The sequence below is a fragment of the Capricornis sumatraensis genome, chromosome 3 (genome assembly GCF_032405125.1).
Source record: "Capricornis sumatraensis isolate serow.1 chromosome 3, serow.2, whole genome shotgun sequence".
Lineage (NCBI taxonomy): Eukaryota > Metazoa > Chordata > Mammalia > Artiodactyla > Bovidae > Capricornis > Capricornis sumatraensis.
Window position 1 is genome coordinate 1,069,111 of NC_091071.1, and position 17,160 is coordinate 1,086,270.

Sequence of the window (17,160 nt, forward strand, 5' to 3'; positions counted from 1 at the left end):
AGAGTAAAACTGTAGGGCTGCATTTATAGGACATTACTGAGAAAGGAACGGACCTGTGGGGAAGAGGGCAGCCTCTTCAGAGGCTGCAGCAGGACCGCGGGCGTGCGGAGACGATCACAAGCTGACGGCAGGAGGGGGCTTTGAAGCGACCTCATCAGTCTGTGCTCCGGTCAAGGGGCAAGTAATTGAAATGCCTGGGACTGTACACCAAGAAAAAGACAATCTGATGCTGGGAAGACTGATGCTGAAGCTGAAGCTCCAACACTTCGGCCACCTGATGAGAAGAGCCGACTCACTGGAAAAGATCCTGATGCTGGGAAAGATTGAGGGCAGGAGGAGAAGGGGGCAACAGAGGATGAGATGGGTGGATGACATCACCGACTCGATGGACAAGAGTGTGAACAAACTCCAGGAGACAGTGAAGGGCAGGGAAGCCTGGCGTGCTGCAGTTCACGGGCTGCAGAGTCGGACACGACTGAGTGACTGAACAACAGGCACAGAATAATTTTAGCAGTGGAAGACAGCAGGCCGCCTACTGTATATTCTGGAGCTTATCGGGGTGGTCATTATGAGCAGGGGCACGTATCTGCAAGTGTGACTGTGGTGTCCGGTGGGGGTGGGAGGGTGGAAGGAGTATTTGATCACTGACGTTCTTCAGATCTGAAGGAATGTGGTGATCAGGAAAGGCAGACTAGCTTTCACCGTACCCTCTGCGTGCGTGCCTGCTCGGTCACGTCCGACTCTACGACGCCAGACTGTAGCCCGCCAGGCTCCTCTGTCTGTGGGATTTTTCCAGGCAAGATACTGGAGTGGGTTGCCATTCCCTTCTCCAGGGGATCTTCCTGACTCAGGGATCGAGCCTGTGTCTCCTGCGTTGGCTGGAGGGCTTTTCAGCACTAAGCAACCAGGGAAGTCCAATCAGTGTGTGCGCTTGGCCAAAGGCAACAGGCTGTCCGAGACCTGCCCTCTGGGGGGCGATGCCCACAGCCCCACCTGGTGCCCCAAGACGCTGGGCACTGACAGGGACACGCCCTGCTGTATGTGGAGTGCGCCTCAACGACACGGGTGTTAAAATCCCTCAGGGCTGGTACTGAAGGGAAAGCCCGGGGTGCAGAGCCTGACCCACAGAAAGCGCCGGGCGCACGGCAGCGGTTTCGGTGCAATGATTACGACAGCTGCTGACGGGGGCAGTGGGGGGGTGTCCTGGTTTCAAAACCACAAGCAGCAGAATCCTACATGTAAGTACCATTGGATTTCTGAGACCCAGAAAACACACGTGTGTGTATGTAAAAGCACGGGCGATGGTTCACGCAGAGATATTCATCACAGCTTGTTCTCAGCAGCTGAAAACAGGAAGTAACTCAAGGTCTGAAAGGGGAGCAGTCGACTGTAGCAGGAGACAAACCACGCGCCAGCGTTTACAGGAAGGCTGCAGAGATGCGGGGAGGTGCCACAAGACAGAGGGGGAGTCGGGCTTCCGGCGGTGCGGGCTTCACTGTGCGTGAAACGCTTCTGCACAGGAAAATCGCCGGAGACGTCAGGTGGAGATGGCGGCCTCTACAGTCACACGTAAGTGCAAGCTCTCTCAAAATTTCTTTAAAGTGAGAGCATAGATCTCCCTGACTTCTGGTGAGGCCTGCTTCTGAAGAGACAAAGGAAACAGGAGCGACAGCGCCCGGAGCACCTTAGAAGTTGGAAGCATAGTTGGCAGCAGAGCGGTAAACGGCACAAGAGAGCTAAGCCCTGGGCCAGCCATGGAAATGCCGAGAAGCTCCCACCACTAACAGCCCAGAAGGTCTCGGGAGCGGCGTCACAGGGAGTCACTTCTGAAAGCAGCTTGGAGTCTCAATCCCCCACTCCTCAGGAAAGAACTGCAGGAACCTGCACAAACTTAGGAGGAGGCCCACGGCCTCTTCACGGAGCACAGGCCCCACGGGTGCCGCCACGCGTGCACACACCCGCGGCCACCACCGCCACGAGCTCACCAACGTCCCTCTGGAGACCCCCCACAAGCCGGGCCACCTCCTCCTCCACCGTCTAAACAGACTGTGTAAAGCTGATGCTACTTATCCTCTCAACGTTTACAGTTCTCTAGAGACAAGGCACAGACCTGGCAACATCCCCTGGGGGAAGCACTGTAATCGTGAATTCAAGGTTGCAACGTTTGCAGGACGACGCAGGGGGGCTTCCCAGGGGGCTCAGTGGTAAAGAGTCCGCCTGCTGACACAGGAGACGTGAGTTCAATCCCTGGGTCGGGAAGATCCCCTGGAGGAGGAAATGGGAACCCACTCCAGTATCCTCTGGAAAATCCCACGGACAGAGGAGCCGGGAGAGCTACAGTCCTTGGGGTCACAGAGTCAGATATGAGTGAGTGCTCACACAACACACACAGGATGCCGCGGACCATCCAGCTCAGCTCGGATGAGCTGCACGAGTCCCTGGCTTTTGAGGAAGCAGTCCATCGGGCCCAAGCTGACGACTCTGTGAGCATGAATTGCTCGTAACACCCCCACATCCTCTAGCGGCGGGAGGGCCTGCAGAGGCTCCCCCGTCCTTCCAGGCACCGACGCACCGTGTCTCTTTCATACTTGTCACCTTTGCTGGAGGTTCATTGATTTTCAAAGGACTGGCTTTTTGCTTCAGTAATTTTCTGGTTTTCTCCTTCCATTAAATTCGCTCTTTACGAGCCCCTCCTTTCTGCTCGCTTTGGGCTCCCTGTGCCCTTCTTTTTCCAAGGTCTGGAGACTGGATTATAAACCAGACGCCTGCCTGCTCTCCCACTGCCCGAACCACAGACTCTCACGGGTCCGTTTTCACCATCACTTGGCTGTCTCTCTCTCTCCTTTGAGACGTCCTCTTTGACACACGGGCTGTTTAACAGTGTGTTTAATCTCCAAATGCCAGGAGACTCCCCTGGGTTCTCCTGGCACTGACTTCCGGATTGAGCTCCTTCTGGACACAGAACACACGGGGGATGAAGCTGACTCTCCGGGACGTGCTCCGCGAGCTGGGTGCAGTCTGCCCACCGTGCCTCCTGCGGACGTCGCCCGGGCCCTGCTCAGCCCCTTCCGCATCTCTGTTGCTTTTCGGGTCAGTCTTGTTGCTCCTGGGGGCACCATGCCAGGCCCTGACCGCACAGGTGGATCTGCCCACGCCTCCTCCCAGCTCATCACTCAGCTTCGTGAGTTGGAAGTTACGCTTCTGTGCAGACGGAGCCTCTCACAGGGTCCCTTTTGGTCCGCCGAATCTTACCTGACATTGTTCTACCAGCATAAGCCACATCTACTTTGAAAACACTCATGCGTGCCCCGCACGTCGTTTCTTGCTCTTTTACTTTCTACCTACCCATGTTGTCATGGCTGAAGTGAGTCTTGCAGATGACATGTAACCGGGTTGTGTGTTTGTATCCACGCTGCCAATCTGCCTCGTAGTTAGTGTGTTCACATCGTTCACATTAAATGCAACTTATTTCCCGATGACTACATCTGCGGCTTCACTTATGTTCCCTGTTCGTTCCCTCTGTCTCCCTTCTGCCTTCCTGTGGGTTCCTTGGCCACTTTCTAGAATCTCATTCTGCAGCATTTTGGATACACGGCGTTGTACGCATTTCTTACTGTCGCTGGAAGCATGGAGATGAGCATACGTGATGTGGCTTCCTGGTGCTGAGACCCCCTGCCTGCTGTCAGATCAGGCGGGCTCAAGGCTGCCACCACGTGTGCCGAGCACCAGCATCGTGGGACGCTCCAGGCTTCCACCCTCGGGGACGATCTCACAGAACCGCGAGGCCAGCCTGCCACCCCACCGCGTCCCCCCCGTTTTCGCCCATGCCGCTGTCCCTTCCCCGTGGAATTTCCAGGCTTTCCTCTCTCACTGTGCCCTTCCTGCCCGGGAGCTTCCTCCGACGCTCATTAAGGGCAGGTCTGCTGGTGACAAATTCTCTGAGCTTCGCTCCGGCGGAGGGCGTCTTGATTTTTCTCTCATCCCTGAAGGATGTTTCCACTGGCTGACAGTTCTTTTCTCTCAGAAGCTTGAAAAGTGTTGTGCGCTTCCTCTGGTTTCTGCAGTTTCAGATGAAAAACTCGCTGCCGCTCTGATCCATGTCCCCACAGATAATACTGTTTCTCTGCAGCTCCTTTCAAGACTTTTCCTTTGTGATTAATTTTCAGGAGGTTGATCAGCACATGTCATGGTGCGGGTTTCTTGGGTTTTAGGATGTAAGGGGTCCACTGAGCTTCTTAAACCTGTAGTTTCATGCCCTTCACCAGATTTGGGAAACGGGCAGTCATCACTTCTCAGGGTTTCTTCTCCGCCTCAGCGCCCTTCTCCCCTCTGGGGCCGCAGCTACGCGAGGCCCCGCTCTGTCTCCCGACCACGGGTCCCCGAGGCTCTGCTCCTGGCTGCGCGCAGTCTGTCTCCCTGCTGCTCTGCTGAGGGGTTTCTACTGGCCTGGCAGTCTACTGTGGGGCATACCTGGGGGGTTTTGTATTTTGGTTATTGTATTTTTCAGGGGTATAATTTACATTTGATTCTTAAAAAAAAAAAAACACGATGATGTTTATTTCTTTGTTGAAATGTATCACTTGTTTAAAGAGGATGTGTAACTGTTTGCAGAAGCGTTCTCATGCTGCTGCTGTAAAACCCTCATCAGGCAGTTCCCCGCCTGAGCCGCCGTGGCGCCGGTGTCTGCCGATGGTCTTGTCTCATCCCGACTCCAGGTAGGATGGGTTTTACTGCATCCCGGACACGCCAAGCACCAAGCTGCAGGACCTCACCCCCCGCTGAAGACCAGAGATTTATTTTCTTGAGAGAGGAGAGAGCAGGTCTTGGAGCAGAGGGACACCCGTTGGAGGGCCAAGCTGCCCCAGCTGGCAGGGCACTGAAGGGCCGTGTCCACGAACGCCAAAGCCTGGTCCTGCCGCGGCTCTGCACCTGGAAGCCGGCAGCCCACCTCCAGACGGGGCTCTTCCCTGAAGACACGAGGGGTCCCCGTGAAACGGCCATGGTAGACCTAGCGAAGCCGCCCGCAGAGTCCGTCAGGCCCAGGCAGGCCCGGGGGGGTCGGTGCCCCCTGCTTGTAGGCGGACCACCAGGACTGCCAGGACCGCAGGCGCAGCGTCAGCAGGAGGCCTTCCCCCAAGCCACCACGCTGACGGAGGAAGCAGCACAGAGAGAAGGGGGTCTGGGCTGAAGGAGACTTCAGAAAGCCCCATCGTGGCATCAAAGAGCAATAGAGGACGAACGGGCTGATAACTTGAGAACATTTTATAGAAAGTAAAGCCCAATGATAGAAAATAGCATCAAAAGTGTTTTTATAACAGAAAGCATCCAGAAAGTTCAACATCTAAGCAACAGCTTCAGAAAGAAACAACGGAGAAAACGGAAGAGGAGAAATGACCGGTGAGTCACTGAGGGACCTTCCAGGAGCTGGAGAGCGAGAGACGCCACGCTGAAAGGCCACCAGAAACACAGCAGCGCGGCTGTGACGTTTCAGCACCCCGGACAGCAGACGGCCCTCCGTCCTCCGGACAGCAGCGCGGGGCAGGCCAGGACCCCGGGCCCGAGGCTCTGCTCTGGGGGAGGCCGCCCCTCCCGCCCGCCGCAGGGTCAGTGCAGGAGCGGCAGCTGGGCACAGCCCCGGCTGGGACACCCCCCGGTTTTTGCAGCGGGCAGCAGGGGGGGCAGCAGGCCCGGGGCCCAAACGCGGCTGCAGCAGCTGTGCTCCCGAGGGTGTCTGCAGGCAGGCAGAGGAGGCCTGCTGACCGGCAAGTGGGCTTCCTCCCAGCGCAGCGGCCCAGGTCGGGAGGGGCGTGGGGCTGCAGAAGCCTCCGTGATCAAACGCAGGGCTCCCACAACAGCTCCCCTCCAGACCGAGCCCTCAGCCGGGGGCACCAGGGTCCAGGGGCAGCTTCACCCTCGCCGTGGTTCACACACCAGGCCCAGGCCCGCGGGGGCGGGTCCTGCTTCTGCCCAGGTCGTGGGTGGTGGCCGAGGGCCCACGTCCCTCTGCAGCTGTGCCCTCCTCTGAGGCGGGGAGGCAGGAGACACCTCCTGTCGTCATGCGCGCACGCCCGCAGGTGAAGCAGAGTCAGGTCCCTGCAGAGAGCGCCATGCGGGGCACCCTGCTGTCTGCCAGGCTCGGGGCAGGAGGAGGCTGCTGAGCAACGGCCAACCCGGTGCAGGGCCGGAGAGGGCAAACTTGTGAAGACAGCATGGCGGGCAACAGAGGTGGGGGCACAGGGGGGCCAGGCACGGGGCGGGGGGGGCACAGGGCAGGGCAGGGCAAGACGCACCTGAGCGAGCTCACCTCCTCCCTGGAGAACAGGAAGCTCTGCTCAGCCGGGCCCGCCTGCGACTTCAGTATCTTCAGCTCCATCTCCAGCTGTGAGGAGACACGGGTGAGAGGTCAGCCTGGACCAGGGGTCCGGGAGACACGGGATGAGAGGTCAGCCTGGACCACAGGCCCAGGAGACACGAGCAAGATGTCAGCCTGGACCATGGGCCTGGGAGACACGGGGCGAGAGGTCAGCCTGGACCACAAGCCGGGGGACATGGGGTGAGAGGTCAGCCTGGACCAGGGGCCCGGAAAACACAGGCGAGAAATCAGCCTGGACCACGGGCCCCAGGAGCCCAGGGGCGCAGCCACTTCCCTGTGAGGGGCAGGTTAGAAGACCCTCCTCTCTGAGCTCCCGTCTGCTGCCAGGCCTCCCTCAAGCACAGCTTCAGTGTTTTAGTTCTTGTCTCCACAACAGCCTTGGAGGGAGACACAGTCACGTTGAGGGGAAACCTCAGAATCTGGGGCAAGGGGACCCAGCAGCCGGAAAGAACGTATTTCAGCGCTGCAGCGCTCTGATCGGTCCCAATAGTCCTGATCCATTATTTATTTTGGACGTCAAGTCGCACAGACTGTGCGGAAGGCAACGAGGAAGTGAGCGGCTGTAACACGTGGTGGGGGTGGGGGTAAGATGAGGCTGCAGAGCAGGGCGGAGACCCAGCCGCAGACCCGAGGGGGACAGGGGCGGGGCGGGCGGTCCCGAGGGGGACAGGGGCGGGGCGGGCGGTCCCGTGGGGCGGGATGGGCCCAGCTGTGGGCAGCGCGCTCGGCCAGAGCTGCCCTGGGCTCTGAGGGCCCCAATGGGACAGCAGGTGGAAGGACACCCCAGGCCAGGCGGCCGGCCACAGGCACAGGAGCACTGTCCCCACGCTGGCCTCCAGCCGTTCCCCAGCCCACCTCCAAGGCCCGCCATCCTGGACCCCAGCCAGCCCGGTCCCCCGCGTGCGGGTCACTGTCACCCAGCTTGGCTGTTCCTGGCCGGCACCGGCCATCTCCCTTCTTGGCCCGCTGCCCCACCCGGGGACTCCTGCTGGTCTGGCTATCCTGACGCCCAAGGAGGACCTTAACCCCGTCTAGTTCCTCACCGAGCCCCCGAGGGGACGGGATGCCAGGAAGGCTCCTCGTGGGGTCCATGCCAGCCGCAGGCCCCGGCTGGGAGTGAAGCGGCGTCCCCAACGCAGGGTCCTATGGCCAGGCTGACGCCTGCTGCGCTGCCTCTTGCACCAAGCTCTCCAGGCCAGTCCTCCGAGGGCCTCGTTGGGTGGCCTGACTTGAGGGATTCCTGGGCCCCAGACACCCAGTCATGTGACGCCCCGATCAGCCATTAGGTCCCTGGAGGAGACCCCGCCCCTAAATGGGCCAGCGGGCCTAGGGGACCTGAGCCTGCCTGCCGGAGTGCAGACCAAGCGCAAGCACCCTGGGGACCAGCTCCCAGAACAGCCTCGGCGGAACTGAGTTACATGCAGGCCCACACCCAACTCCTCCGCCTCTCCTGGCACTGGACACGGCCCAGTGCCCGCCACACTAGCTGCAGCCCCTCCAGAGGTGGGAGGTGCCCTCGGTGTGGCCCCTTCGTCAGGGCGACGGCCGGATTCACTAGCCGGCACCAATGACGCCTGTGCCATGTGGCGTCACGGGCAGAGCAGCACCCGGCCATGTTCAGGGGCAGCGGCATCCACCGTGTCCAGAGGCCCCCAGACCTCTGCTCAGAAGCTGGAGCCTTGGACAAAGCTCCTCCTGGGAACCAAGCTGTCCGTGCGCTGCTGTCCCCGAGTGTCCAGCCCCTCCCCTCTGATGCCATCCGCACCTCCTACCTGGCGGCTGGTGGTGGTCACCCAGGAGCCCCCCGTCCCAATGGTGCCCGCCAATCAAACAGACCAGCGGACACAAACCTCCCTGGACCTGGAAGGGTCTCCCCTGGGGGAATGTGGGCCCGGCAGTTGGTCTGGGTTGGTCCCTGCTCCATGCAGGCGAGGGCTGATCTGGCAGCAGGGCATGGGGCGGGGGGGGGGAGGCCCTGCCACAGGACTGCACACCTCGTCCTGGAACCCGCCGGTGCTGTGCAGCCTCAGGAATCACACTCAGACGGGGGCGGTGGAGACGCCTCCCCCCAGCTTTGCCCGGCTCCTCTCCCAGCCTGCAGACCCCAGGCTAGGCTCACGCATTTACCAGTTACAAGGCTGACGTTCTTCCCTTCTTTAAAATGTATTTATTGTTTATGAAAACGTTATTCTGCAAGTATTCCAACCTTGTTCTGTACATTAATTTTTTTCACGTAGCACACTTAGAGGCATTTCCAGATCCGCACACAGAGAGTGCCCAGTTCACCGTCACGGCTTCCGGAACCGCCCGACGGCCACCCTCCTGCCAACCAATGTCTGACCTGCTTCCCGTCCGGCAGCTCAGACACGCAGATCCCCTGGGCATGAGCCGACCCTGCAGGCTGAGTCCCAGAGCCACAAATCTGCCTGCAGTCCCATCTGACGTCGTCACCGGACAACGCACGGCCGTCAGTCGCTCACAGGCTGCAGTGACCCAAGTGGAGGGGGGCGAGCTCGGGCTGCTCAAGCCAAAGGCCCCGAACCCCCAGTGGCTTTCAGGGATCGCAGCGAGGGCTGTGGGTGTCTGAGCGGCCTGCGGGCATTCTTCTGCTCTGCTGTGAGGCAGTGGCTGGGGGGGTATTTTGGGCGCCAACACCATCAACCTTCTCCATCCAACTGGCCTTGGGCCCCCATGCAGGGAGCCAGCACCAAGTAAACGCCTTCGAGCTGGCAGGGGTCTCAATGTCTGCAAGACTCGCAAGCACTCGGGCCAGGAAGTTGCCCACTGCCTCGAGGAGGAGCTGAAGGCCCTGCACGTCGTGCTAGAGCTGAACTCGTTACTGTTCCGTCTTGCTTGACTGGTTCCCTCTGTTTCTGCGTTTTCTTGCTTTTCTGATTAAACTTGCTCTTTAGAACTGGGGGACAGCCTGGGAGCTAAAGGTCCTTCACGGATGAGAGGCGGGGACCGGGAAGGCCCCACGGGTCCTGCTGGGCTTCAGGGCGGGGCCAGCCGTCCTGTCCCTCGCTGTGGTGCAGAAAGGCTCCTCGCCCCCAGGGAGCGGGGCTTCCTGTCTGTAACTGGGTCAGCTTCCGAAGTCCTGTCCCCAAGAATCCTGGGCCCTCTATCTCCTGCCCCGCCCACCCCTTAATTTAAAAAAAGCACCCAAACCGCCTGCTCTCAGGAACCTGGGGCACATCCCAGGACTCGGCCGAGGGCGGAGCCGGCTTGTCCGTCAGGACCCGCGGCTCCTGCGTCCACCTGCATCTTACTGCTACTGGAGTCGGAGGGAAGGTTTTCCTCATCTTGTCATCTGTAGACACAGGCTCTGTCAAATTCCCGTGGGTTGGCTCTGCCGCCCACCGCCTCGAGGGGTCTCGAGTGGGCTGTGAGGCCTGCTGGCAGACCGGCTCGCCCCGGCCGTGTCCCTGCTCCTTCCCAGCACCGGCCCTGTGTCTCTTCCTGCCCAACAGTGACCGCTGCAATCTCCAGAGCACCAGGCTACGGTTCTAATACCGGACACCGCTGACCGCTTGGTGGCTTCGGTGGAACTAATCTAGCATCTTCCTATTTACAGCGAGCGTGTCAGTTTTCGCTTGAAATGAACACATTCGTGCTGAGAAATCACCCGTATGTTATCACGGGATCTTAAGACTGAGTGTTGGACTTCGTCAGGCGGGTTTTTAGCAAATACGGAGCAGACGTCCTGTGAGCTGACAGCCCAGGATGGGAGCAGCAGCCTGTCCTGGAGAAGCCCTGCACACATCCCCTCCCGACACGCGTGGACGCACATGGCACCTCCGAGCGCCTGCGCACGTCCCGTCCCGACACGTGTGGATGCACGCGGCACAGGCGGGCCCCTGCGGAATTGGCATCCATAGGACCCGTGCTTCCCTGCCCTGTGCCCGGGCAGCCTGGGCAGTGTGGATGGCACTGGAGCTGCAGCGGGGTTTCCCTGGGGCTCACACTCCATCTCATGCCTTTCCGTGTCTTCCTGTTTGCTGGCGGGGCCACAGAGGTGGCGGGTTTTCTTTTTTTTACAAGTTGGTAGTAACTGGTCTGTTTGAAATTTCTCTCTTCTGGAGTCAGTATTCATGGGTTATATTTTCGTAGAAAATGATTCATCTCTTTCAGGTTTTCACTTTAAACAGAGTCATGACATAATTCCTAACTTTTTACGGGACTCCCAGACCTCGTGATTCTCTCTCCAGGGTTCGCTGTGACGCGCGCTTCCAGCTCTCCTCCTCACCGGTGAGGCGAGGCTCGTATGCAGGGCAGTGCTCACCCTGTGTGTCCAGCTCCAGGGCTCTGAGTGGCTGCACACGGGGAGCCTCGTCCAGGTTGGACCAGAGCCTACGGCGCCAAGGACATGCTCTCCTCACCCGCCCCAGCCCAGTCAGCAACTCCAAGCTAACTGCTCTTATTTCTTAGTTTGGGTGGTGATGGTTTGTATTAATTTTTTACTAGGATTGTGAATAATTAATATGTTTCACTGATTTGTTTTCAAAGCACAGGCATTTGGATTTGTTATTTCTACCATTTTTCACTTTCTCATTAACTTCTGCTTTGATCTTTACAGATTCGCACGTCTTTACTAAGGTTAATTCTGTCTTCTTTTTCCAAGTTCTTGGATTGGGTGTTTAATCCACACATATTCACTCCTTCTTGTTCAGTGACACAAATATTTAAACCTGTGGCTTTTCTTCTCAGCGCAGGTCTGGCTGTTTCCCACAGGCTCTGGAGGGAAGACTTCCCATTAAGACTATTTTCTCCATTTTAGACCCAAGAATGAAAACCGACTCTCTTGTGCTATTGGTCTTTTCCTCTCAAGAATTAGGTGCTATTTCTTCTTTTGGTTGTGCTTTTAAATTCAAATTTAATCACAGTGTGATCAGAGGAAAGCTATTTGTCCTAGTTCCATTTGGATTTTTTTAAGTTTTAGAAAGTTTTATTTTTTATTTTTGGCTGGGCCAGGCCTTTTTTGCTGTGTGCGGGCTTCTCATTTGGAGGCTTCTCTCCTCGCGGGGTACGGGCTCCAGGGAGCAAGGGCTCAGCAGCCGTGGCTCCGGGCTGAGCGGCTCCACGGCCTGTGAGATCTCCCCAGACCAGGATGGAACCTGTGTTTCCTGTACCGCAAGCTGATTCTCAACCAGGGGACCACCAGGGAAACCCGTGCTACCAGAGGGCGCTGGGTCTCGCAAGCCAGCCTCGCTTCGGGGTCTGGTGAACCGGCCAGGGCCGGACTCACCCTCCCGCTCAGCTCCATCCCTGGGGAAGGGCCCGGGGACAGCACCCGCGAAGCCCCCAGGCCGGCTGAGGCGAAGGCCTTCGGGCAGCTCAGGACGCCTGCCGCAGCGGCCCCTCCAGCAAGCGCCGCCTCTTCTGTAGCAGGGTCGGTCAGAGGCGGCTCCAGGGGAGGTGGGAGGTCCCGACAGACGAGGAGCAGCATGCAGCTGACCCGGGGGTGGGGGGCCGAGGCACAGAGCACGGGACCCAGATGCAGGGAACAGGCAAGGGGCCCCCAGTCCTGGCCTCAGTCGCTGACAGCAAAGTCTCTGCTGGGGGTGACTCTGAAGCAACAACACACTGCCCCCTTCTGGAAGAGGCGCCTGGTGGTCCAGGGAGGTCGGGGGAGAACAGGGCCAGGACAGACCTTTCTGGAAGTACCTGGGGAGGGACAGGACCCCAGGAGGCCGAGCTGTCTGGCAGGGACTGCCTGCAACTCCAGCTCCAAGCCGGTCCCTGGAGACCTGCTCCTGCCTCGCCCACGCTCCACCCTGGGACACGGAGCAACCAGGTGCTCACAGCCCTGTGCCTCTCTACCTGGCCCAGCGTCGCCCCGAGGTCCAGAACCTGGGGGCAGCCCTGCTCCCCGCACCTCCTCCCACCAGAGCCGGAGAGGGTGCTTCTGTCACAGACGGAGGGCCTGGGTGGGACTGAGCCTCCCCAGGAGCAAACACTGACCAGTGGGCAGCAACGCCAGGATCCCAGAGAGGTGGGCCCCGAGGCTGGCCCAGCTCACAGCCTGGGAGCGTCCAGGACACGGCACAAGCCGGAGGAGGGGCAGAGACAGGGCAGAGACAGAGGCCGGGAAGCCAGAGCCCACGGGGTGCGTGGGGGGCAGGGAGGAGGGGCTCCTGAGGACCCAGCAAACCAACCGGCCCCCAGGGCCAAGGACCGAACAGGAAGAAGGACGAGAGAGACCAGGCCTGCTCCCTGCAGCCAGGCTGGCATCTCTGGGTCCGTGGGTGCTGGGCAGGCACCCCGTAGGCATCACCACCCCAGCAGAGCGCTATCCCGCCCTGGACCCACTGGTGACACCTCCCTCCCTCTCCGCGAGGAGACTGGACGCTGATGGTCCTCAAGGCGAGCTCGCTAGTATGGCACGACCTTTAAACAGAGCCTGTGAACTTCAGTTTAATTCGAGAGGATGTGCCGCTGGGGCCCAGGGGTGGTACCCAACCCCACAAAGCAATAACCGGCGTGGGGGCGAGGACGTGCTCCCCCTCCCCCAAAAGCAAGTCTAACTACCGTGGCCGCTGGTGAGCACCAGCCTGAGGGGTCACACACGTCTCACCAAAGGAGCCCAGCCTCTGGCCAGCCCCACAGACGGAGAGCTGCCCCCCAAGGGCCCTCATTGCAGAGGTCCAGGCCACTGCCTTCCCCCCGAGCCCCACTGGGCAGGGCCCCAAGCCTCTTGGAGACGAGAGAACACTGAGATCAGAGGGGACCCCGGCCGAAGGGCCTGGGGTGCTCAGCCTGGACCCATCGAGCACCCAGGAAGGTCTCAGGTCGGGGGGGTGGAGTGTTGCATCCTGGGAGGGTCTGGAACAACCCCCTTGTCGATTCCGCCTCAGCCTGGGGGCCACGCCAGGTGCAAAAGGCCACAGGCTGTCAGCAATGGCTCAGCCAGCTGCTGACCTGAGCTGGGACACACCATTGCCTCGGATAAAAAGAAGCCCTGCTGGAGAACGTGTCCAGGCTGCGTTTCACCCTGGAAGGCCATTTCTGGAGTAGGTACATTTGCTAACAGAGAGACCTCTTACAGCACAGACCCGCAGGGAGCCGCCGCCTCCCAGGGGAACCCACCTGCCAGCTGGAGTCCAACGGGAGGCCTACCCGAGACCTGGTGAGCGAGCACCAGGCCTCAGCCGGGGCAGAGGGTGGGAGGACGGCTAAGAAGGCGCAGAGAAGGAAAGTGGCCCAAGGTCGCACTGTGACTATGACAGCCACGCAGGGCCCATGAGAGCGGCTTGAGCTTCGCTCATGCAGAGATGGGGGGCGCTCCGCCAGGCCCGGCCAGCGGGACCCTGGGCCTCTGCCTGTCGTCACCGCCTGGCTCTCAGAGATGCAGGGACCTCGCAAGGCCACAGGTTCAATCATCATCTGGCTTGACCTACATGAGCCTAAGCGGCGTGGGCCTGCACATGTGGATTCATGCCTCTGGGCCAGGCTCCTGAGAAAGCAGCCTTTCTTAGCAGACGCTGAGGCTCAGGGCAGGGGCCCAGGGCTGGGGAGGCCCGCTCCTCATGGTCTCCGTGGTCTCCTCCACCAACGGGCCCTACCGACATGCCCACCTAGGACAGACGTTTTTCAGTCACAGCAGGACAGATCCAGAACGTGAAATGACTCACCACCGGTCAGAACCAGGAGGTGCTTTTAATAATTTACGGAAAGACAGCTGGCTCCGCTGGAGGACTGTGATGAGGCCGGATGTTCGGGTGGGGGGCGCAGGCGGGCAACAGTGTGAGTGGTGAACAATGGCGGTTCACCCCCCTCCCGGTGACTCACTGCCCTGAGCGTTGCGGTCGACAATGACGCAGCGTCAGCAAGGTCCATGGCGGTGGTCACAGCCCGGCAGGGCTACGAACCCCCTCCCATCACCTGTGTGATCTGTGCTCGAGCCCCAGGACTCAGAGCGAGTGCCGCTGGTGCTTCCGAGCGGGGAAAGCCCCGGAGGCCTGCGAGCCCCTGGAACCTGCCTGGCTGCACTGGGCATGGGCAACGGAGGCGGCTGTAAAGCATGGATCACTGGACGGCAAAGCCTGGGCGCTCACAGCCTGGACCACTGTGCCCACTTGGAGACAGAGCGGAGGAGGCAGGCGGCAGGAGGCGGAGGGGGTCGCCAGGCCGCCCGGGTGCGGCGCTTCCAGGAGGAGCCCTGGGAGGCGGGCCGGGGACCCGAGCACAGGTGTCCAGCCCAGTCCCCTCCGGCCACAGCCCTCCCAAGCTAATCAGGGCGAGGCGTGTCAAAGACACAGCTACAGTGGGGGACGCCTTTCCTCGGGATATTAATCGCACGTAAAGAAAGAAACGTGAACGGTGCTCACACATACGGACCGGCATGAACTTGCTGATTATTAACAAAGAGTCAAAGTGTCTTCGTACTGTCACCCGCCATTGCCTAAAGATGCTTATTTCTTCTCAAACGTCTTGCCTAGTGAGCTGACTTTGGGCCGGAGAACAGCAGGTCCGGGAGCTGGGGCTGGGAAAGCAGGAGCAGGAACCGTCCTAGATGGAGGCCCTGGGGTGCAGTCAGGGCCCCCGGACGCAGGCTACTCACCGCCCAGACCCAGAGGAGCACGCCCTCTCACGGCAGCAACAGACGGGCAGGACCAAGGCCTTCGGCACTGGCGTGGGAGGGAGGGCTGACTGTGGCCTCCCAGCCTCAGCATGCGCTCCGGTCACAGCCCCCGCTCCAGCCTCTTACTCCTCCACCCCTGGGGGGTTTACATCAGACCAGAAAGCCCCCTGTAACCAAAGCCAAGCATTTCCTGGCGATCCGCTCCCTGAGGACTGGCCCACGGGCGTCAGGCCCCGGGTCGCCACCCTGCACCAGCCTGTGTCCTCGGGGGCTGCAGGGCCCTCTGGACCCAGTCGGGAGCGAGAACAGAGGCTCGCACGCTCCCGCCCTCAGGCCCCTGGGCGCTGCCATTTCTCATTTTCCCTTTAACAAGGAAAGACAAGGGAGAAGTGAAGTAAACAACACGAAATAGCTAAAGATGGGGCAATCAAAGGCAGAGATTAAAAGCCTCTCTGAGGAGACAGCGACGGCCCAGATCCAACAACAAGCCTGAAAGGACCAGTGAGAGGAGCCCGCAGCGCCCCAGGGGTGCACGCGGGGGCCACCAGCACCGCACCTCTGGGCTCAGACAAGAGCCAGGCCGTGCACTCCATGACCTCTGATGGGTCAGCACCGTTGGGACAAGCTGCTTCCTGGAAGTGAAGTGAAGCCGCTCAGTTGTGTCTGATTCTTTGCGACCCCATGGACTGTAGCCTACCGGGCTCCTCTGTCCATGGGATTTTCCAGGCAAGAATACTAGAATAAGTTGCAATTTCCTTCTCCAGGGGAACTTCCTGACCCAGGGATCGAACCCGGGTCTTCCACACTGTAGGCAGACGCTTTACCATCTGAGCCACAAGGGAAGCATGCTTCCTGGAGAGCGGTCCCCAGAGGTCCCCCGGGGAGGGCCTGGCACTGAATTTGGGGCACCAGGCCCAGAGGAGGCTCTCCACCGTAGCTGACACCAGACTTGCCCCGGGAGACATGCAATAACACCCCTGCCTGGCTGCCCACCCCCAGCAAGCTCCAGTGTGACTGGTGTGGAGGAGGGACTTCAAAGCCCCTGGAGGCTTCACACGAGGAGCAGAAACTGCACGAGCTGAAAGGAGGAGGAAGCACACCGCCCTGCAGTCCCCATGAGGCAGGGCCACTGTCCCAGCGGGCAAGCACAGCAGGCCTGTCCCCCTCCTCCTGAGAGGGCACCCAGCTCGTCCAAAAAAGCCCCAGTGCTGGGGAAGGGCAGCTCGGGGATGGGGAAGGGCGACATGCAGGCTTCCCAGCCTGGCAACGTGGGCATGTGGCCCTCAAGGCTTCATCTCGGTTTCTCAGGGCAACTGTGCCCTGGGGCACTCTCCAGCTCAACCCCAGCAAGGAAGCACTACATCCCGTCCCCAGGGCCTCGTGGGAGGGGCCATCAGCCTTCAAGGACGCCCCCCGGGGCCCAGCCCCAGAGTCAAGGTCAGCGGACAAGTACAGGAAGGTGGGGAGGCCCCGGGGGGCCCCGCTCCCTGTCACCAGAGCCTACCCTCCCAGCTCCTGGAGGCGATGTCCACGGTCGCGGCTCCCATGGGTCCAGACGGTCCTCTGCCTCCTCAGGAAATGCTCCCCCAGGCCCCAGGCCACCCTGTCCTGTCCAATGGCGTCCATCACACACGGGACTGGGGCCCTCACTGGGCACAGCCTCTCCACCTCAGGTGGGGCCGACCCCGACCCCCGACAGGCATCTGCGCCGGAGCAGCCAGGCGGGGTCGGCCTTGGGCTCTGCCACTGGGCACCGACGCCCACCCAGAGGGGTAAGCACACAGGGTGCTTCCCGGCCGGGACTCCGGGTTCCGGACCCCATGCCCGCTGCATCTCTAACGCCGCGTCATCCTCTGAACCCAGCTCCCTGATCCCGCTTGCCTCCCCACCCTCGACTCCTCGGCGGGGCGACCCCCCCCGCCACGCCCCCTGGGCCCCCACGGGTGGAGCCCTCCCGACAGGAAGGGTCAGCAGTGGTGGCGACAGCTGGGGGGCCGCCCGCGGGTCACAAGGCGCGTTCAAGGGCGCCTCACCCCCACCTGTGTCTGCCCCACTGGCTGCGCCAACACCGAGACAGGACTCCGACTGCAGACGGGAGCCCCAAAGCCCTTAGAGCCCTCAGGAGCTCCCGGTACCCCACCCACAGGAGCCTCCCAGGGCCCCGCCCACAGCAGCTCCCAGAGCCCCGCCACAGGAGCCTCCCGAG

The 17,160-nt window shown here is 60.7% G+C and overlaps 1 protein-coding gene across 1 annotated transcript in view; it reads right to left on the minus strand.

The window, feature by feature from the left end:
- Positions 1-17,160, minus strand: part of MAD1L1 (mitotic arrest deficient 1 like 1) — a 239,278-nt gene that overhangs the window by 67,292 nt on the left and 154,826 nt on the right. The window contains exon 14 of the mRNA XM_068968152.1: positions 6,291-6,379. Within this exon, the coding sequence (XP_068824253.1) occupies positions 6,291-6,379 (89 nt within the window). The remainder of the gene's footprint in view (positions 1-6,290; positions 6,380-17,160) is intronic.